The 16,129-nt window shown below is 43.9% G+C and overlaps 1 protein-coding gene across 1 annotated transcript in view; it reads left to right on the plus strand.

The window, feature by feature from the left end:
* RERE (arginine-glutamic acid dipeptide repeats) overlaps positions 1–16,129 on the plus strand; it is a 310,240-nt gene that overhangs the window by 255,985 nt on the left and 38,126 nt on the right. The window contains 1 exon segment of the mRNA XM_028488064.1: positions 8,116–8,214. Within this exon segment, the coding sequence (XP_028343865.1) occupies positions 8,116–8,214 (99 nt within the window).

Here is a 16,129-nt window from a genome sequence, read left to right on the forward strand (position 1 = left end):
GGAGATGCTGACCTGTTAATTTCTGGATACAATATTGTGCGGGAATTAACTGTGAATGAGAAATGATACAGTGCTGTATCAGCCACGGGAGACTCGGTTAAAAGTGCGGTGTCATCTAGACACAATACTGCCTACTTTTACTTGCTCCTAGAGTGGTGTTTTTAATTTGGTTGTTGCTCTTCATTAAGTGTAGGCAAGGTTAATCATATTACTCTGTTGATTTTTCACATCTGCTCTGTGGAGTCATCTTGGTTTTTCAGCAGAGCAAATATCACTGCAGTCACTGACACTTTTGTGTTTTATCATTCATTTATTTCATTATTTTGTTTATGTGTGTGTGTTTCCTCTTCTCTGAGCTGCTCCTTTCCTCCTCCTGCCTACCCACCCCGCCCCAGGTTAAGAAAGGACCTTGAGCCTGCCGTCTCCCTGTGGCTGGAGGAGCCCCCGAGCCCATTGCTCCCACCACATCGCCAGTTCTGAGCTGCTCCAGTGTAGATGTTTGGGGCAGGGGCTGAGTCTCAGACTTCCTAGAACTTGGGCTTATGTTAGAATCCTCGCTATGCTGCTTTCTAGAGAAGTGGCCCCGAGCGAGACACTGAACCTCTCAGTTTTGTTTCCTCATTTTTAGTACTCTCGCCACAAAAGAGTGGCGAGAGTGAGGGATGCTGAAATCATAATGACCTAGTAAGTTCCTAGCACACGCAATACTCAAGAAATGTTGGTTCCCCCTCCCTTCTCCTTTGTGGCCCCAGGGGCTGGCATCATTCCTGGAACATTGTATTTATTCAGAGAGTGTTGGAGCCGGGGAGGGTTGGTCCAGCGACAGTGTATTTCCTTCTGAAAATTAACTGAATCTCTCCCTCAGCCCTTACTCTCAGCAGTTAAATTCTGTCTTTGCCATGATCTCTAAAATGTGTGCCCGTAGGAGTATTTAGAGAAATTTATCCTCTCCAGTGCTTAAATAGCATTATTTGGAGTGACTGTAGCCAAACAAAAAAAAACATTGTGCTTTTAGTCTTAACTCTAGTTTTTAAATGTATACATGTATCATATTTTGAGCTTGGTACTAGGTCATTGGTGATGGAGGAATGATTGAAAATATATTGGCATTTGTGAATTACAGATTATGAGAAAGAACTTTTTAAGTTGTGTCTTAGATTTCAGCAAGATTTCTCTCATGTTAGTGAGAGATAATTGAAATAATTAAAACTACATGAAGGATTTTAAGAACTTTTCCAAATTCCACTTTTTTTCCCCTAAGTTATTTTGGCAGTTTTTTGTAAATAGTGTATTTTGCAGAGCAGAAGACTTTGAAATCTAATATTATCCTTAATGGACTGCAATTATTTAATATTTAGCGTGAATGCAGTCTAACTCAGGTAGGCTTTTTCTACGGTTATTATAACGGCTGTAATTGCAAAAGGATACTTTAGTGTAGTAGAAGCTGCCAGATGCAATGCCATTTGATCTAAAAAGGTCACAGTAAAAGGGACATTTAAATTAAGTTATAAATTACAATTGAAGAACAATATTTTGATGTGTGAGACCAGGGATGACAGAGCAGGAGATGTAATTCATGGGTTCATTATAGAACAGAGGTGCCTGACAGCTGAGCCGTGCCAAGAGGAAAATTTATTTGCAACATCACGCAGACAGAAAATGGCAGCTCAGATGAAAAGCCTGAGTAGAAACTTGAAACCTTGTGGTAATACTGTGGAGTTTATGCTAATAAGACTGCCCCAGATCCAGCGATGTTTAATGATTGCTGTAATATAAATGAGGTGTTCGGACATGTGCACATTTTCAATCTTATTTAAATTAAGACCTCGTCCTTGCTCTGTAAAATAACACACTTTATAACCAGGCATTAAGGTTGATTCTCTCACCTCCCTCTCCAATATACAGATTTGCTGAAATTTCAGAATTGTTTAGGCAGGAGAGTTAAAGCTTGAAACAAGAATTCCATCCATGGCAGCTTTGAGGAAGGATATAATTTAATGTTTACAGCAGTCCATGAGAGGTTCAATCATGAGTTAATTAAACTGTAGGCAGTCATTAAGTATTATTTATTCTTTCGAGAAGCTTGCCAATAAAGCACTTATATATATTAAATTACAGAAAGTAATAAGCAGGGGATGATTTGTCAGGCTGAGTGAGAGTAGCAGGTCTGACTTGGGCAATTTTGCAGAAATGTGTTTTTCTCCTTGCGGCCTGAGCCTTTCCTCCTGCTAATCACAGAGGGGTCCGGGGCTGTCACAGGACACTTGGGGCGACGTAGTACCCAGCACGGTGGGCACCGTGAACGTCCGGGTGTTTGAAGAGTCTCGGGTACGAGCCGTGTCCCTAAAACATTACTTCCCGTGATGATGCCGCTGGACAGTTTATGGTTGTTCGGCATTTCGGGGTATCTTGTCACAGTGTCTCACTTCCGGCTTTTCATGGTCCTTTGACACAGCTGAGGGCTGGTGTCGTCAGGCCCATTTGACAGACGAAAACCTCAACTCGGCTGGTTTGTGACGAAGCTGCTGAGGAGGACTCTGTCCCCCGGCGCAGGCTCTGAGCCGTGTTCTCCAGGCTCCAGAAGCCTTGACTGTGGAGCGGTTCGTGCAGAGGGGCTGCTGAGTGCCTGGAACCTTCGAGTCGTGGAGCGTTTTACGCAACAGCCAGCCGTGTCCAGTTACGGAGGGCGCGGCGTCTCCGGCCCGGTGTGATTCGGTGTTGCGGTTCCTTTGTTGAGCAGAACCAAACGAGGAGTCTGTTACACAGAAGCTGCCATTGTTTTCAGAACCATCCCCCTCGGCCCCCCCAGCCAGGTCCACCCTGCTGGTACACTTGGGCCATCTTAGGCGGAACCGCGTGTGGCATTGGGAGTTGCTCAGGAACTCTTTGTGGAATGAATGGAAGGAAGGCAGAGAATGTGGTGGGAGCTGCCTGCCTCCCGGGCTTGGACCTCCCACTGGGTCTCAGGGCACCAGAAGGCGTGGCCGAGGAGGGTGGACACCTGATGGGGAAGAGCCACCCTGGACGACTCCACGATGAACAAACCAAAATCGAAGGGAAGAGCGCAACCTGAGGTTTCTGTGGAGTAAGTGTGGGGAACCGGATGACGGGCTCCTGGAAGACAGCGCAGCAGGGGTAGTTCCACGATGGAGTCACTTAAAGGGCTAGTGGATTGGTGAAAAATAGCCATTTTGTTATCAGATCCCCCAGATGCTGACCTGTGGTTTAGGGGAAGGTGGCTTTTACTTGTGCATAAGTGCAGACTGGCAGTTCGGTGATGTGGAAGCGGCAGATTTACAAGTGCATGCTTCCCTGATCATCGGATTAAACACACACACATGCACGCACGTGCACACACAGGCCCTGTGATGATGAATTTGAAAACGGTGGTTTCTGCGGAATGACTTCCTGCTTCAGTGGCTGGCAGGTAGTGGTGATGGTGTAAGATCTAAGTTCTCCTCTTACCAGTAGCTTGTGAAGATTGGAAGCTGATTGAGTAAAGATGCTATATCTTGGTCCCTGCTTTCTGCAGTGATCTTTACCCAGTAGCTCCAAAATGGTACATTTCTCTGTACATTAAAATTGCATTTAATCCCAGATTTTCCCAGCCGGGCTTGGCTGCAAAATGGACAGAAAGTTTTACTTATCTTGCTTTAATTGCTCTTACAAGACCACAAAGTGAAGCTGTAAGACATTTGAGGGTCTTCATTGCAATTCCTTTGAAAAATCTTCTCTAGTGTAATGGTAGAAAATCTTATTCACAATGAAGAACCTTTTATTACCTTAGCAGTATTGGGAAGCCTGCCCTGAATTTCCTATATTGATGTATCTGTGTGATTGTGATCAGGTGTTTACAATTTGAAACGCGCATGTTTTTCACTGGTTGAGATCATCCCAATTCTTCAGAGCTTGACATGGCATTAGAGGGGAATATTTTCAATGACAATTTTTAGAGATTTGAGATAGCCAGTATTTTGGTAAACTTACCAACTCTAATTTACATGAGGAATACAGTTGAAACAATCAGTTAAGCTCTAGCTCAAACATTATTTTTGGCCCCAGTCTGAAGAAAGAAAATCTTCATAATCATCTAGAAAACAAACCCTTTTTAAGAAGTGCTTTCTTGTGCATGATATGATATGTTAAGGAAGGAGGTGGAACCACCGCAACTCAACCTGTTAGGACCCTAGAGTTCAGATGCGGCCTTTAGACAGATGTGTCACACTAGAGCAGTACTTTAAGCTGATTCTCAGGCCAGCGTTTCTGAGGTGTGTCGCCTGTTACTCCCAGCTGTATTTATCCCTAGCACCCCGAATAGTGTCTGGCACAGTTGAGCGCTCAGTAAATATTTGCGGAAGGGATGAAGGATATCGTGAACTCCCAGTAGTTTTCCCAAAGTGCTCGAAAGATAGTCAACAAAAGAAGCAATATGGGCTGTAACAACTATTAATATGTTAGAAATACATCTTTAGTAAATATAATTGAAGTATTTCTTTAAAGATGTAAAGCTCTCAGAATTTCTCAGACAGGATTTCTGGAAAGTGGGAGTAAGTGTTTGTACCATTAAGAAGGCAGCTGTTTAGAAAGGTTCCTTTGGGTTTCCTGGGAAGGGGGTGTGGCCTTTATGAATTATCGATACCAGCACAGTAACACCCTCACTTCGTTTGTTCAGTCAGTATTTGTCACTGTTGGCAAATAATCCCACACCTTTTACTTTTCAAACGTGTTTTTGTGTAGGCGTGAGAGAGGTAGACACTCTGGATATTTATGGAGTTCGTAGCACGGAAAGGTCAGGAAGAGGAATATTTTAAGAGGACAGGCTGACGGTGGATCAGATGAGAGGAGGAAATTACCCGTTATTTAGGTTGCCCCATACATCGCGACAGCTCTTTCAGGGGAAAGTATGATCTGAAATAAAGGTTTGTAAAGGAGGCGTGAATGCTGGGATATGTTTTGGGGAAACGTCTTTCTCTACTAAGCACCTCACTAGAAATTTGACTGGGGGCGTCGTGCAAGCAGGAGCTAGTCTCTCCAGTAAACCAAACGACCACAAGTTCAGCAAGTCACTCAGAACACTTCTTCCAGCTCATTTAAAGCTCTCCTTGGTTCACCAAAAGGCAGGAATGTCATAGGGATTAATGACTTAACTTCATTCACTTGTTCACTTTTGGAATGAGCCTTATGTTCTTGTGAGTAATTTCCTGTTATCAGCCATATAAGATTTAAATTTTTTTTTCTGTGTCCTGTACCAGAGTTTTAATCAAATTTCATTAATTATTAACGTGAGTAATTATGTGAAACATAAGTGGTTTTGTTTATAGTTTCACAATATTTTTTTCTGTCTCTGAAAAGGCTACTCTCTAATCTAGAAAATTAATGAAAATTGAGTAGAGACTGCTTCCTTCATTTTTTTTCTCTTTCCTTTTAAAAATAAATAGCTAACACTCATTTAGCATACTATGTGCCGGGTACTGTTCTAAGCAATTTTACATGTATTTTCTAATGTTGCCCTCACAATAGCCCTAAGAGGTAGATGTTATTATTATATTCATTTTAAAAGATGACAAAATTGAGGACCAAAGAGGATAAGTAATTTGCCCAAGGTCACACACCTAGTAAGCAGTAGAGCTAGAATTCAAATCCAGACAACCTGGCTCCGAAGTCCATAGTTTTTCATCACTCTCCTCATAATTACCCCATTTACTATAATGACCTCTTATAAAATGTTGTTAATTTGCCATGAGCTTTTTATTAAGAATTTATGATTTGATCAACTTGAATTGATTTCAAAGTGTCACTAACGTGTGCTTTTTTAAAAAATTAAATAGCCGTATAATTTTTCCTTTTATTCAGTTCTGATTCATGCTGTTAAGCTCTCATTACAGATCTTCATTATATTATAGAACTTGGCAAATACCTGCTTGTTCTGGGTATCAGGCGAAGTATGAAATGCTAACTTTATTTTCATTTTATACACTTCTGAAAGGAGGCCAGATTGGACGGTTTTCAAACATTTGCACATTCCAGTATTTTAGTGTAGTATTTTGTTTACTTAGTATAATATTTATATGTACTATTTTATTTTTAAAATAGTCTAATGATGAATGCCATAAAAATATGTAAGTTAGTATCTAGTATTCATATGCATTACATACACTCCACACCAATAACACTCACCCACACCCCACCACCACCCAAAGCAGGATTCAGCACTGATCATTGTTACAGGTGTTTCATTTTGTTCTAAGGTAGTTGACTTAATAATTAACTTGTAGCCTGTACTTCCTTGGATAGTCTGGACTTAAAACTGGGGTCCTGTAAAGTGGGAGACTAGCTCGGGAAATTTTAATTTTTAATAACTTTTTGTTTTGCTGAACGAGCAATGAAAATGGGTATTTGTGATAATCCCTTCCAATAGCAGTTAAACGGTTAGAAGAGAGACTTGATGTGTATGTGTCAGACTTCTATTTATTTGTTTATTCATCCATCCAAACAAACAAATATTTATCACAGGCTTACTAAATGCCCAGCCCTGGGGCTACAGCAGTTGCCAGGAAGGCAGTCTGTAGGTTCTCCTTGAAAGTCTTCTGTTAAGGAGGGGAACACGGGGCTCTCTCCTTCAGTTGAGTCTGTAGCTTCTGGCCTACACCTAGGTGATAGTAATTGCTATAACCTGCTAGAACTTTTTATCTTGTATGTGTTGTATCCCCACAGCACATCCCCACTAGTTTGTGAGTTTCTGGAAATAAAAACTGTGACTTACCAGTTAATAAGGTTTGTACTGTACTTGTACTGGGGATGCAGCAAAAGCTGGTGGATTGTTCAAATAAGGGATTGAAGCACTGGTGAAAAGATCAGAATGTCCGTTGCATGAGGGCGTTTTTGTTCACTGCTGTATCCCCAGGGTCTGCTGTGTGGCCCGGAACATAATAGGTACTCAGCCAACATCAGGCTTAATGAATTTGAAGACGCTGAGATTTAGATTTGGGTTGAGTCTACCCAAGGACAATAGTTGAAGGCCTTTATTAACTTAAGAAGTATTTCTGTGTATCACCTTATGCCACAGACTGTGTTAGGTACTGGAGATACAGGTCTTAGCCAAAACAGATGCTTGTGTCAGAGAAATAGATTTGTAAAGGAACGGCAGATTTCCAGTGAGAAATTTGGAGGGACAGCCATAGTTTGGGGAGGTCGACTGAGCAAGTCGATTTTTCTACCTGCTACTTCTCTTCATTGTCTGCAAGTGGAGACTTAGGAACCAGAAGTGGAGACGGTCACAGGAGCCAAGGCAGGCATATCTTTGCAAGATAGAGAGGGTTCAGGGGTGCCAGGCACTGCCCAGGGTTGAAAAGGATATAGAGTGAAAAAAAAGTTCAATAGCTTTGACCAGAGAGAAGTCTGTTCCTAAAAGGACCATGTAGATAAAACAGCGTCTTCATGTATATGTACTGAAAAGTTAGTATACTGTTACATAATTAGATTTAAAGCTTTTTATTATTTAGGTACTTGAAATTTTTCTTAGCGAAATTACTGCAGTTGAAAGACAAGAAATGCTAATGGGATAGAACGTGATCTAGCATGTCTTTAGGTCACTATGGGGAAAATGGGACAAGAGTAGAGGTCACGTTGGCTGGGTTTGAGTCTAGCTCCACCACCTGCTGGCTTAGTATGGTGAGCACCTTTACTTGACCTTTCCATGCCTCAGTCTCCTCATACGTAAAATGGGTGACGGGTGACGATAGTTCCTACCCCGTAAGATTAAGTGAGAGACGACCTTCCTCATAGGATTAAGAATGGTAATGAATTCATGGAATGTACTTAACAATAGCCCAGGCCAGATGTTCAACAAATGTCATTGTTACTCTTAATCCTGTTTCTATTACTGCCAGAATGTTCTCTGCCTTACCTGTTTCCCTTTCGCAGAACAGCTGAATTGGGGTGGGGGGGTGTTGGATAAGAATGAATTATCATGCTGGCTAAAATGGCTCTGAGTCTTGTATGCTCGTCTCATGACTCTTCTGTTAGAGTAAATGCAGGGTCCCCCACTTTGTTGATTTGCTCTCAGTTCTGTTATTTGGTGCAGTTAGCAAACTAAAATTGTTGTTATTGTTTTAGCTCCATGAAAGCGGTTATGATGCCGGCAAAGCCCTGCAGCGCCTGGTCAAGAAGCCTGTGCCCAAGCTGATTGAGAAGAGCTGGACCGAGGACGAAGTGGTGAGCTTGCGGGGGTGGTGGGTGAGGGGTGCTTTGCCTCGGGTCTTGGCGGGGCCGTGCGGGGAAGGGGGGGCAGGGGGCGGGGTCTGCCTCGGGTCCGGGGCGTCGGGGGCTTGCCTCTCGCTGTCCTGCCAAGGTCCAGTCGTGGATGCAGGCTGTCCATGGCATCTGTCAGTCAAGGGAGGGAGCCTTGAAGCCTCATAACTGTATGGAAAGACTTGATTTTAGTAAGCATTGGTTCTGTAGATAATGGGAAAGATTTTCCCAGGTGTCATGGAAAGAGGGAAAAAAAAATGAATAGTTGCTCTTTAAAAAAATTAGTTTGGGTTGGCTGGTTTGTTTTGGGTGCAAGCTAGCTTTTGATACCTCCCGGTATTAAGACACAATCATTTTAAAACCAGTTGGTACCCAACCTAGAGTAGGGCTGCTACCCCATTTTTATTGTGTAGGCTGGCAGGGTCCCTAACCTGCTGAAGGACAGTAGTCAAGAGCAGGAAGCGTGGACTCGATTAAATAAATACAGTGGCTCTTTCATATTCATTCTGTTAGTGTGGCCCATTAAAGAAGGTGGGGAGATAGAAATGTATCCACAAATACAGATTTTTCAAACCCATGGATTTTATCCCAGCCGAAAGAGTTCTCATGAAGCTGCATGCCCCATCTCGTGACTTTGGAAAGGAACTGCTATAAGAGACTGAGAGATTTCTTGTGCTTTTGCAAATAGAGTCTTCAATAGGAATGTCACCGCTTGACATTTGCCATTTATGTTGAAGGAGATTAGGATGAGGGCTGTGGCACTGATACACATGTCGATTGATTGTAAATTCCTTGCCTGTATTTAAAACTACGCTAAGGAAGACTGTTTAGAAACTGTATGGCTTTCCTGATCCTGTGCTTTCATTTTTTCAGCAGTATCTATCAAAGGCTTATTATGTGCCAGGTGCTGTGTTAGGCGCCATCAAGGGGACCACAGGCCCCACCTCACGAGGGGAGACCATCTGTAAATCAGTGTATGTCAAGGGGTGAGACACGGGCTGAGGAAAACAGTAGGGCAGCGAGGAGGGGATGAAGTGGGTAGGGCTGCCTTTCGTAAGGAGGCTTGGGAAACGCCTGGGGAGCACCGTTTGAGCAGAGACCTTAGAGAAGCGAGGAGGCGAGCCTTTTGGATGTCGGGGGCCCTAAGGTGAAAGCACGCCTGGCATGGCATGTTCGAGAAATAAGCAGGAATGTGTCTGAGGGGAGAGCGGTAGGAGAGGTGGGGGGCCGGTCAGGGTGGCCTTGCTCTTTGCACGAGCAGCTTCCGAGCACAGGGACTGGATCTGGCTGCTGAGTCAAGCGCGGGCTTGGCGGGGGGGTGGCGCTGTTGTGAGAGTCCAGGCCGCGGCTGGGGATGGAGTAGCGCAGCAGCGGTGGCGGCGAGAAGCGCTGAGATCCTGGGTGTCTGCTGAATGGAGAGCCAAGGCGGCGTGGCTACGGATTCGGATGCCGGTGGCTGGGGCTTGAGAGGGATGGACCGGGGAGAGGACTGGGAGGCAGCAGGGGGCACTGAAGTGGCCCTTGAAGGCTCAGTAATAGAGCGCCTTTTCAGCGGTCCCTTTGCGCTCCTCACGGCATGCGACTGGTGATGAAGCTGCTGTTGCTGTTTTGAAATTTAAAATGTTAAAACTTTACACGATTAGTAGAGAGATGGAGACATCTTAAATAGTTATTATTCAGATAGTGGCCGAAGTGAAAATGTTAAACTCAGTTGTTTTGAAAAGTCATATATTAAAAAACTAAAAATAGAGTTGCCATATGATCCAGCAGTCCCACTCCTGGACATGTATCTAGAGGAAACTCTAATTTGAAAAGATACGTGCACCCCAGTATTCATAGCAGCACTGTTTACGATAGCCAAGACACGGAAGCAACCTAAATGTCCGTTGACAGATGAATGGATGAAGAAGATGTGGTGTGTGTGTGTATAACATGAAATATTACTCAGCTATAAAAAAAAGAATTTCATTTGCAGGAACATGGATGGGCCTAGTGATTATCATTCTCAGTGAAGTAAGTCAGAAAGAGAAAGACCAACACCATATGATATTGCTTCTATGTTGGAATCTAAAATATGACACAAATGAACTTATTTACAGAACAGAAACAGACATAGAAAACCAACTTATGGTTACCAAAGGGGAAAGGGGCTGGGGGAGGGATTAATTAGGATTGGGGGATTACTAGATATAAACTACTATATATAAAATAGATAAACAACAAGGCCCCGCTGTGTAGCACAGGGAACTGTGTTCAATATTCTGTAATAAATCATAATGGAAAAGAATATGAGAAAAATATTTATATATGTATAACGGAATCACTTTGCTGTATAGCAGAAGTTAACACAACCTTGTAAATCAACTATACTTCAACTTTTAAAAAAAGTCATATGGGTGTTGTTTTCCACTGTAGACCTATTTATGTGAGAAGGAGATAAGAGATTTGATGGATAAAAATTTTAAATTCTACACAAAGCCTCTGTGGAAGACAGACATAAGGGGATGGGACGAATGTGGCCCGTGCGACCCATCCTAGGTCCTGGTCAGTACTGATGAGCTGTGACGGCTGCTTCCCAGACTCACGCTCCTTCACTGGATCTGCGGTTCCTTTTGGTCTCTCCTCTTCTTCGGCCCCCATCGTCCCTCCCCTTTCACGGTTGCCTCTCCAGCTCCTCACTAGCCATGACTCTCTCCCCCTCCATTCATTCCTCCCTTGACCTTTCATTCCCTCTGGAATCTTCAGATTCCAGCTTAAAAGAAAACTCTTCCTGCTTGAAAGAAATCTGGCTTCCTTCTCCGGCAGCACTTGCTTATATCCGGCACAGTGTGGGCCACGTCCCCACTGCTGCCTCTCTGGGACTTCTCTTCGCAGACCGTAGGGTGAAGGGGGCGGGATCTGACACATGGGGAAAAGCCCAGCTTGATTCTGAAAAATGAACCACGACTCCAGAGCGCTGCCCACGCTGAGTCCCGGGTAATCGTCTTTAACTGCATAAATCCTTGTCAGGCTGGGCTCATTTTTATCGTGTTTGCTTCTTGTTTTAGTGTAAGTTTTGAGAAATGTTTTGGCAGTCATCCAGCCCTTGCAGAGCCTGAGGATCAAACGGTTCCCTTATTCATAGGAAGTTAAGCTTCACTTTCTAAAACCTCAAAAGTGGATGAGAGAGAGTGATTGAATAACTGATAGGCTGAGGAAAGCTTCAGACGAATGTGTCCACATCACTTCTTTGAATCATTGTATGTGGCAGCAGGGCACGTAAACCAACACGACTCTTAACCTTAGCCTGGTTTTAGTTGTGAGTAAACACCTGCTCTGTGCGTGTGGCCCCTTCTGCTGAATTTCCCACATTTTCTCGCCCCAGGAATCGCAAGAATAAGCAAAATAAATGGGCCCCAACTCAAATAAATACGTGAGCCTGCCTCTTTTTTTTCCCTCTCAGTGTTCTATATACTTGGGCGTTCTAGTTATTTTTAAAGTTCATTGCCTCCAGTATGTGAATCTGACCCAGCTGCCCAACGTCTGACCTGACGCCAGCGGCGATGAACTTGCTTTCCTTTGCACTGACGTGAATCACACTCTCTGTGTGAGAGGGCTCGTGCAATGAGCGCCTACCGGCGGGAACCCCCGGCTGTGCTGGGAGCGGGCAGCCTGGGCACCTCCCGGGTCCTCTGCTCTGGGAACAGACTCCTCCCTTGCCCGCCCAGACCCAGACGCTGGCCGCCTTCAAGGCCTAGCGTGTTCTCCGGCCGGCGCGTGGCGAGCGCTCTCTCTGCTGCACTGCGCCTCCTGTCCGCATCCTTTCTTGGTGGCTCGTCCTCTGCCGCCTCGTGTAGCCTTTGCGCCGCCATCCCCAGCTTTGCTCCTCACCGTCCTTATTTCTGAGTTGATTGTCCTTCCGGGCTGTAGACATATTAAGAGTGAGGACTTCCTAACAGTGAGAATGACGTCTCTGCCTTCGAGGCGCTTGAGGAGTACTGAGAGCTCTTTATTCAAGATGATTGTTTTTATTTTTATTTTTTTTATTTTTTATTTTTATTTTTTTTCTGCGGTACGCGGGCCTCTCACCGCTGTGGCCTCTCCCGTCGCGGAGCACGGGCTCAGCGGCCACGGCTCACGGGCCCGGCCGCTCCGCGGCACGCGGGATCCTCCCGGACCGGGGCGCGAACCCGCGTCCGCTGCATCTGCGGGCGGACTCTCAACCGCTGCGCCCCCAGGGAAGCCCCAAGATGATTGTTTTTAAAGGTTCTTCGCTATAAGTGACGCTGTCCTCAAGCCGGCATTTTAAAACTTGTAAAATTGTTAATAATTATGCATCAGCATCAAGGAGAAAAACTTTTATACGCATCCAGTGCTAACCTTAAAAGCTTTACTTTCGGGAAAAGTTCCCAAATTATGATTAATAATATCACCCGACCTCTTCTTCCCAGGTCTTTCAGATAATCATTAATCCTTGACATCTTGGGCCTCAGAATTATACAGTTAGGAGGCCTTTCATTTCACACTTTCCTCGCAGTAATTCCTTGGACACTTTGTGTGTTTACAGATATGGTATTTCTTATTGAAGTTGCCTTGGGGCTGAGATACTTTAAATTCTGTTGAACTGAAGCCAGATTTGTGCCAATTTCTGTCAAATTCTACGCCAGATAGTGACAAATGAACTCTGTTTTAGAGGAGAGACTGTGAGAAACACCTTGGTAGCTAGCTCGTGACGGCGTTTCAGGCTAAATAAACCAGGTCCGATCAGAGAAGCATTTTTGCTTTAATTCATGAAGCTTATTGAACACCATGGTATGGGCAAAGATGGAGCCAAAGCAAATGGCTTGCTGCTTGCTGCGCTGGAGAGTGACACAGATGCTTAACCAGTTTCACTTACATTATGCTAAAAATATTGTTCCTTTTCAGGAAGCCATCCAGATCAGTAGAACTAGAGAAGAGAAAGAGAAGGAAAGTACAGATCAGAACTTTAAAAAAAAAACAAACAAACCCCAAACCCTAGATTATTAGGTTTTTAATTAAACATGATGAGCACATTTAAATATAACACAAAGGCCCCAGGCTGAACTGCGCCTAATCGAAACACATTAAGTCACCCTTCCATGCTTGGATAGTTATTAATTCTGTTTATTTATGCATGCAAGCTGAAGGTAGCATTTGCGCTGTTGTGTTGTTGCTTATTGCACTGGGATTCCTTTGCTGCTTGATGCTGTGCTCTTAATTAGCATTCAGCTGTTGATTATGGAAATACTGGGGATGCTAATTGAATTCTTTTTAAAATTCAGGGCCTGCATTTTCCTTGTGGAGTTTGGCCTGACTTGCAAGGTTGTAAGATTGGGTGCTTCACTGAGCTGTGCATTTCACCCTTTGCTTCCCATCCACTTGGCCGTGTTTTGGAAATTATTTTCGTGTTGAATTAGCTTTCCGCAAAATTCCCGGCGTTGCGTAAGGGAGAGGTTTTGTTGCTTAGGATGTCCCTACAGAGTGTTTGCATTTCATCTTGGGTAACTAGCTTTTATCTTGAAATATGCTTCCCTTGAACTATTTCATACCAATCTTGATATAATACATTGAGGTGAACAGCCTAGATACAAATAGCCTCTGAAATTTTTATCCAAAGATAGTTAATCTGTGGTGGCGATAAACCTTAATTGGCCATGTACATGGATTTGCAAATTCGTAAATTTTAAGACATCTGAACCATCCTTCGATTTAAAGCTCAGTTTATCATAAATATAAATGAAAATCCTTCTTTCAAAATTGACATGACACGGCAAACTAATTTTCTGAATATCTGTAATCCAATGAACCCGTGTGGCTGGTCAAGGAATTACACAGAATACACACAGCTATTTCCATGGTGTCTTTCCCCAGCAGCATCTTCAGATGCCTTTGTTATGCCCTTTTTGGAACGTCTGCTCGAGAAAACATTGTTTTCATTGTTCACTCTTTTCAAGCCAGACATCTGGATGTGCCAGAAGACAGAGCTGCTTAGTGGGGCAAATATACAATGAATTTTATTTACTGTTTGTGTAGCAGCTGTAGAAAATGGAATTCGCAAGAAACCCAGAGTGAAGGTCCTGTAGCAGCAGGAGGTAGTGGAGGTGAAGGCAGAGAGAAGGGGGCAGTGACGAGGGGGAGAGAATTTCCCACGGCCTACAGTTACCGATCTGCACGTGAGCTTTAAGATGTCCATAATCTTGGTGTTTAGTTTTAAATGTTATATATTCAATATAGAGGAAGGCTTAACTGTATTATATTTATTGTGGGAATGGTCCACTTTCCAGAGGTGTTGAACGTGTTATAAAGTCGTTCAAAAAATGTTGATGACAGGAGGTCATCTAGTGTGAATCCATTCATTTTCTTCTTCTTTTGTAAATTTTATGTGAGTGTTCCCTCTGGTTAGAACATTATTATAAAAGCATTAAAGGGGAGTTGAAACCTCACCACCATCTCACAGCCTCCTGGTTTCATACTCTCTTCAAAGCACTTTGTTTCACGTACATACGTCATTTTATGTAATTGTAAACTTACATAAATTGAATCATAACATTAAAGTTTTCACTTTCTAAAGTCATCTTAATCTGAAAATTTTTACACTTTGCTTAGAACCCAAAATATAGACATGTTGTATGCAGTGCAGCGCATAATAGGTACTTAGTAATTTTTAAATTGGATCAAAGTAGCTTTTTCTCTCTACTGATTACCCTTCCTCTAATTTTAAACTAAATTGGTTACTGTTTCTTATGAACAGCTTAATTCTTAGATATGAGAGTAGAAAGAATAAGAAAAATTATAAATGTTGACATATTTCTTACACGTAATGTATCTATTTTACTCACTCATGTTATGTATTCTTATTATGGTCCATGTTAAAAATCAGTCCCTTAATATTAAAAAAGAAAAATGTAGATTCAGGTGAAGTTTGCCTAGTGTTTCAGGTATTAATGAAACTGAACTATTTTTTCTGTAATTGACCCCATCAGCCTTTGAATCAAACTCTTGTTTAAAGAAGTTGATAGTGTGGATAGAGTGGAGTTTATTGTCAAGTCCTTTTAGAAATGAGACATCAAATTAAAAATCAAGGGGCTTGGGCTTCCCTGGTGGCGCAGCGGTTGAGAGTCCGCCTGCCGATGCAGGGGTCACGGGTTCGTGCCCCGGTCTGGGAAGATCCCACATGCCGTGGAGCGGCTAGGCCCGTGAGCCATGGCCGCTGGGCCTGCGCGTCCGGAGCCTGTGCTCCGCAAGGGGAGAGGCCACAACAGTGAGAGGCCCGCGTATCGTAAAAAAAATATCAAAAAAAAAATCAAGGGGCTTCCCTGGTGGCGCAGCGGTTAAGAATCCGCCTGCCGATGCAGGGGACACGGGTTCGAGCCCTGGTCTGGGAAGATCCCACATGCCGCGGAGCAGCTAAGCCTGCGCGCCACAACTACTGAGCCTGTGCTCAAGAGCCTGCGAGCCACAACTACTGAGCCCACGTGCCACAACTACTGAAGCCTGCGTGCCTAGAGCCCGTGCTCTGCAACAAGAGAAGCCACCGCAGTGAGAAGCCTGCGCACCGCAATGAAGAGTAGCCCCTGCTCGCTGCAACTAGAGAAAGCCCGCACACAGCAACGAAGACCAAACACAGCCAAAAATAAAAACAAACAAACAAATAAATAAATTTATAAAAAAGGAATCCGCCTCCTAATGCAGGGGACACGGGTTCGAGCCCTGGTCTAGGAAGATCCCACATGCCGTGGAGCAACTGGGCCCATGAGCCACAGCTGCTGAGCCTGCGTGTCTGGAGCCTGTGCTCCGCAACAACAGAGGCCGCGATAGTGAGAGGCCCGCGCGCCGCGATGAAGAGTGGCCCCCGCTCGCCGCAACTAGAGGAAGCCCT

The sequence above is a fragment of the Physeter macrocephalus genome, chromosome 3 (genome assembly GCF_002837175.3).
Source record: "Physeter macrocephalus isolate SW-GA chromosome 3, ASM283717v5, whole genome shotgun sequence".
Taxonomy (NCBI): Eukaryota; Metazoa; Chordata; class Mammalia; order Artiodactyla; family Physeteridae; genus Physeter; species Physeter macrocephalus.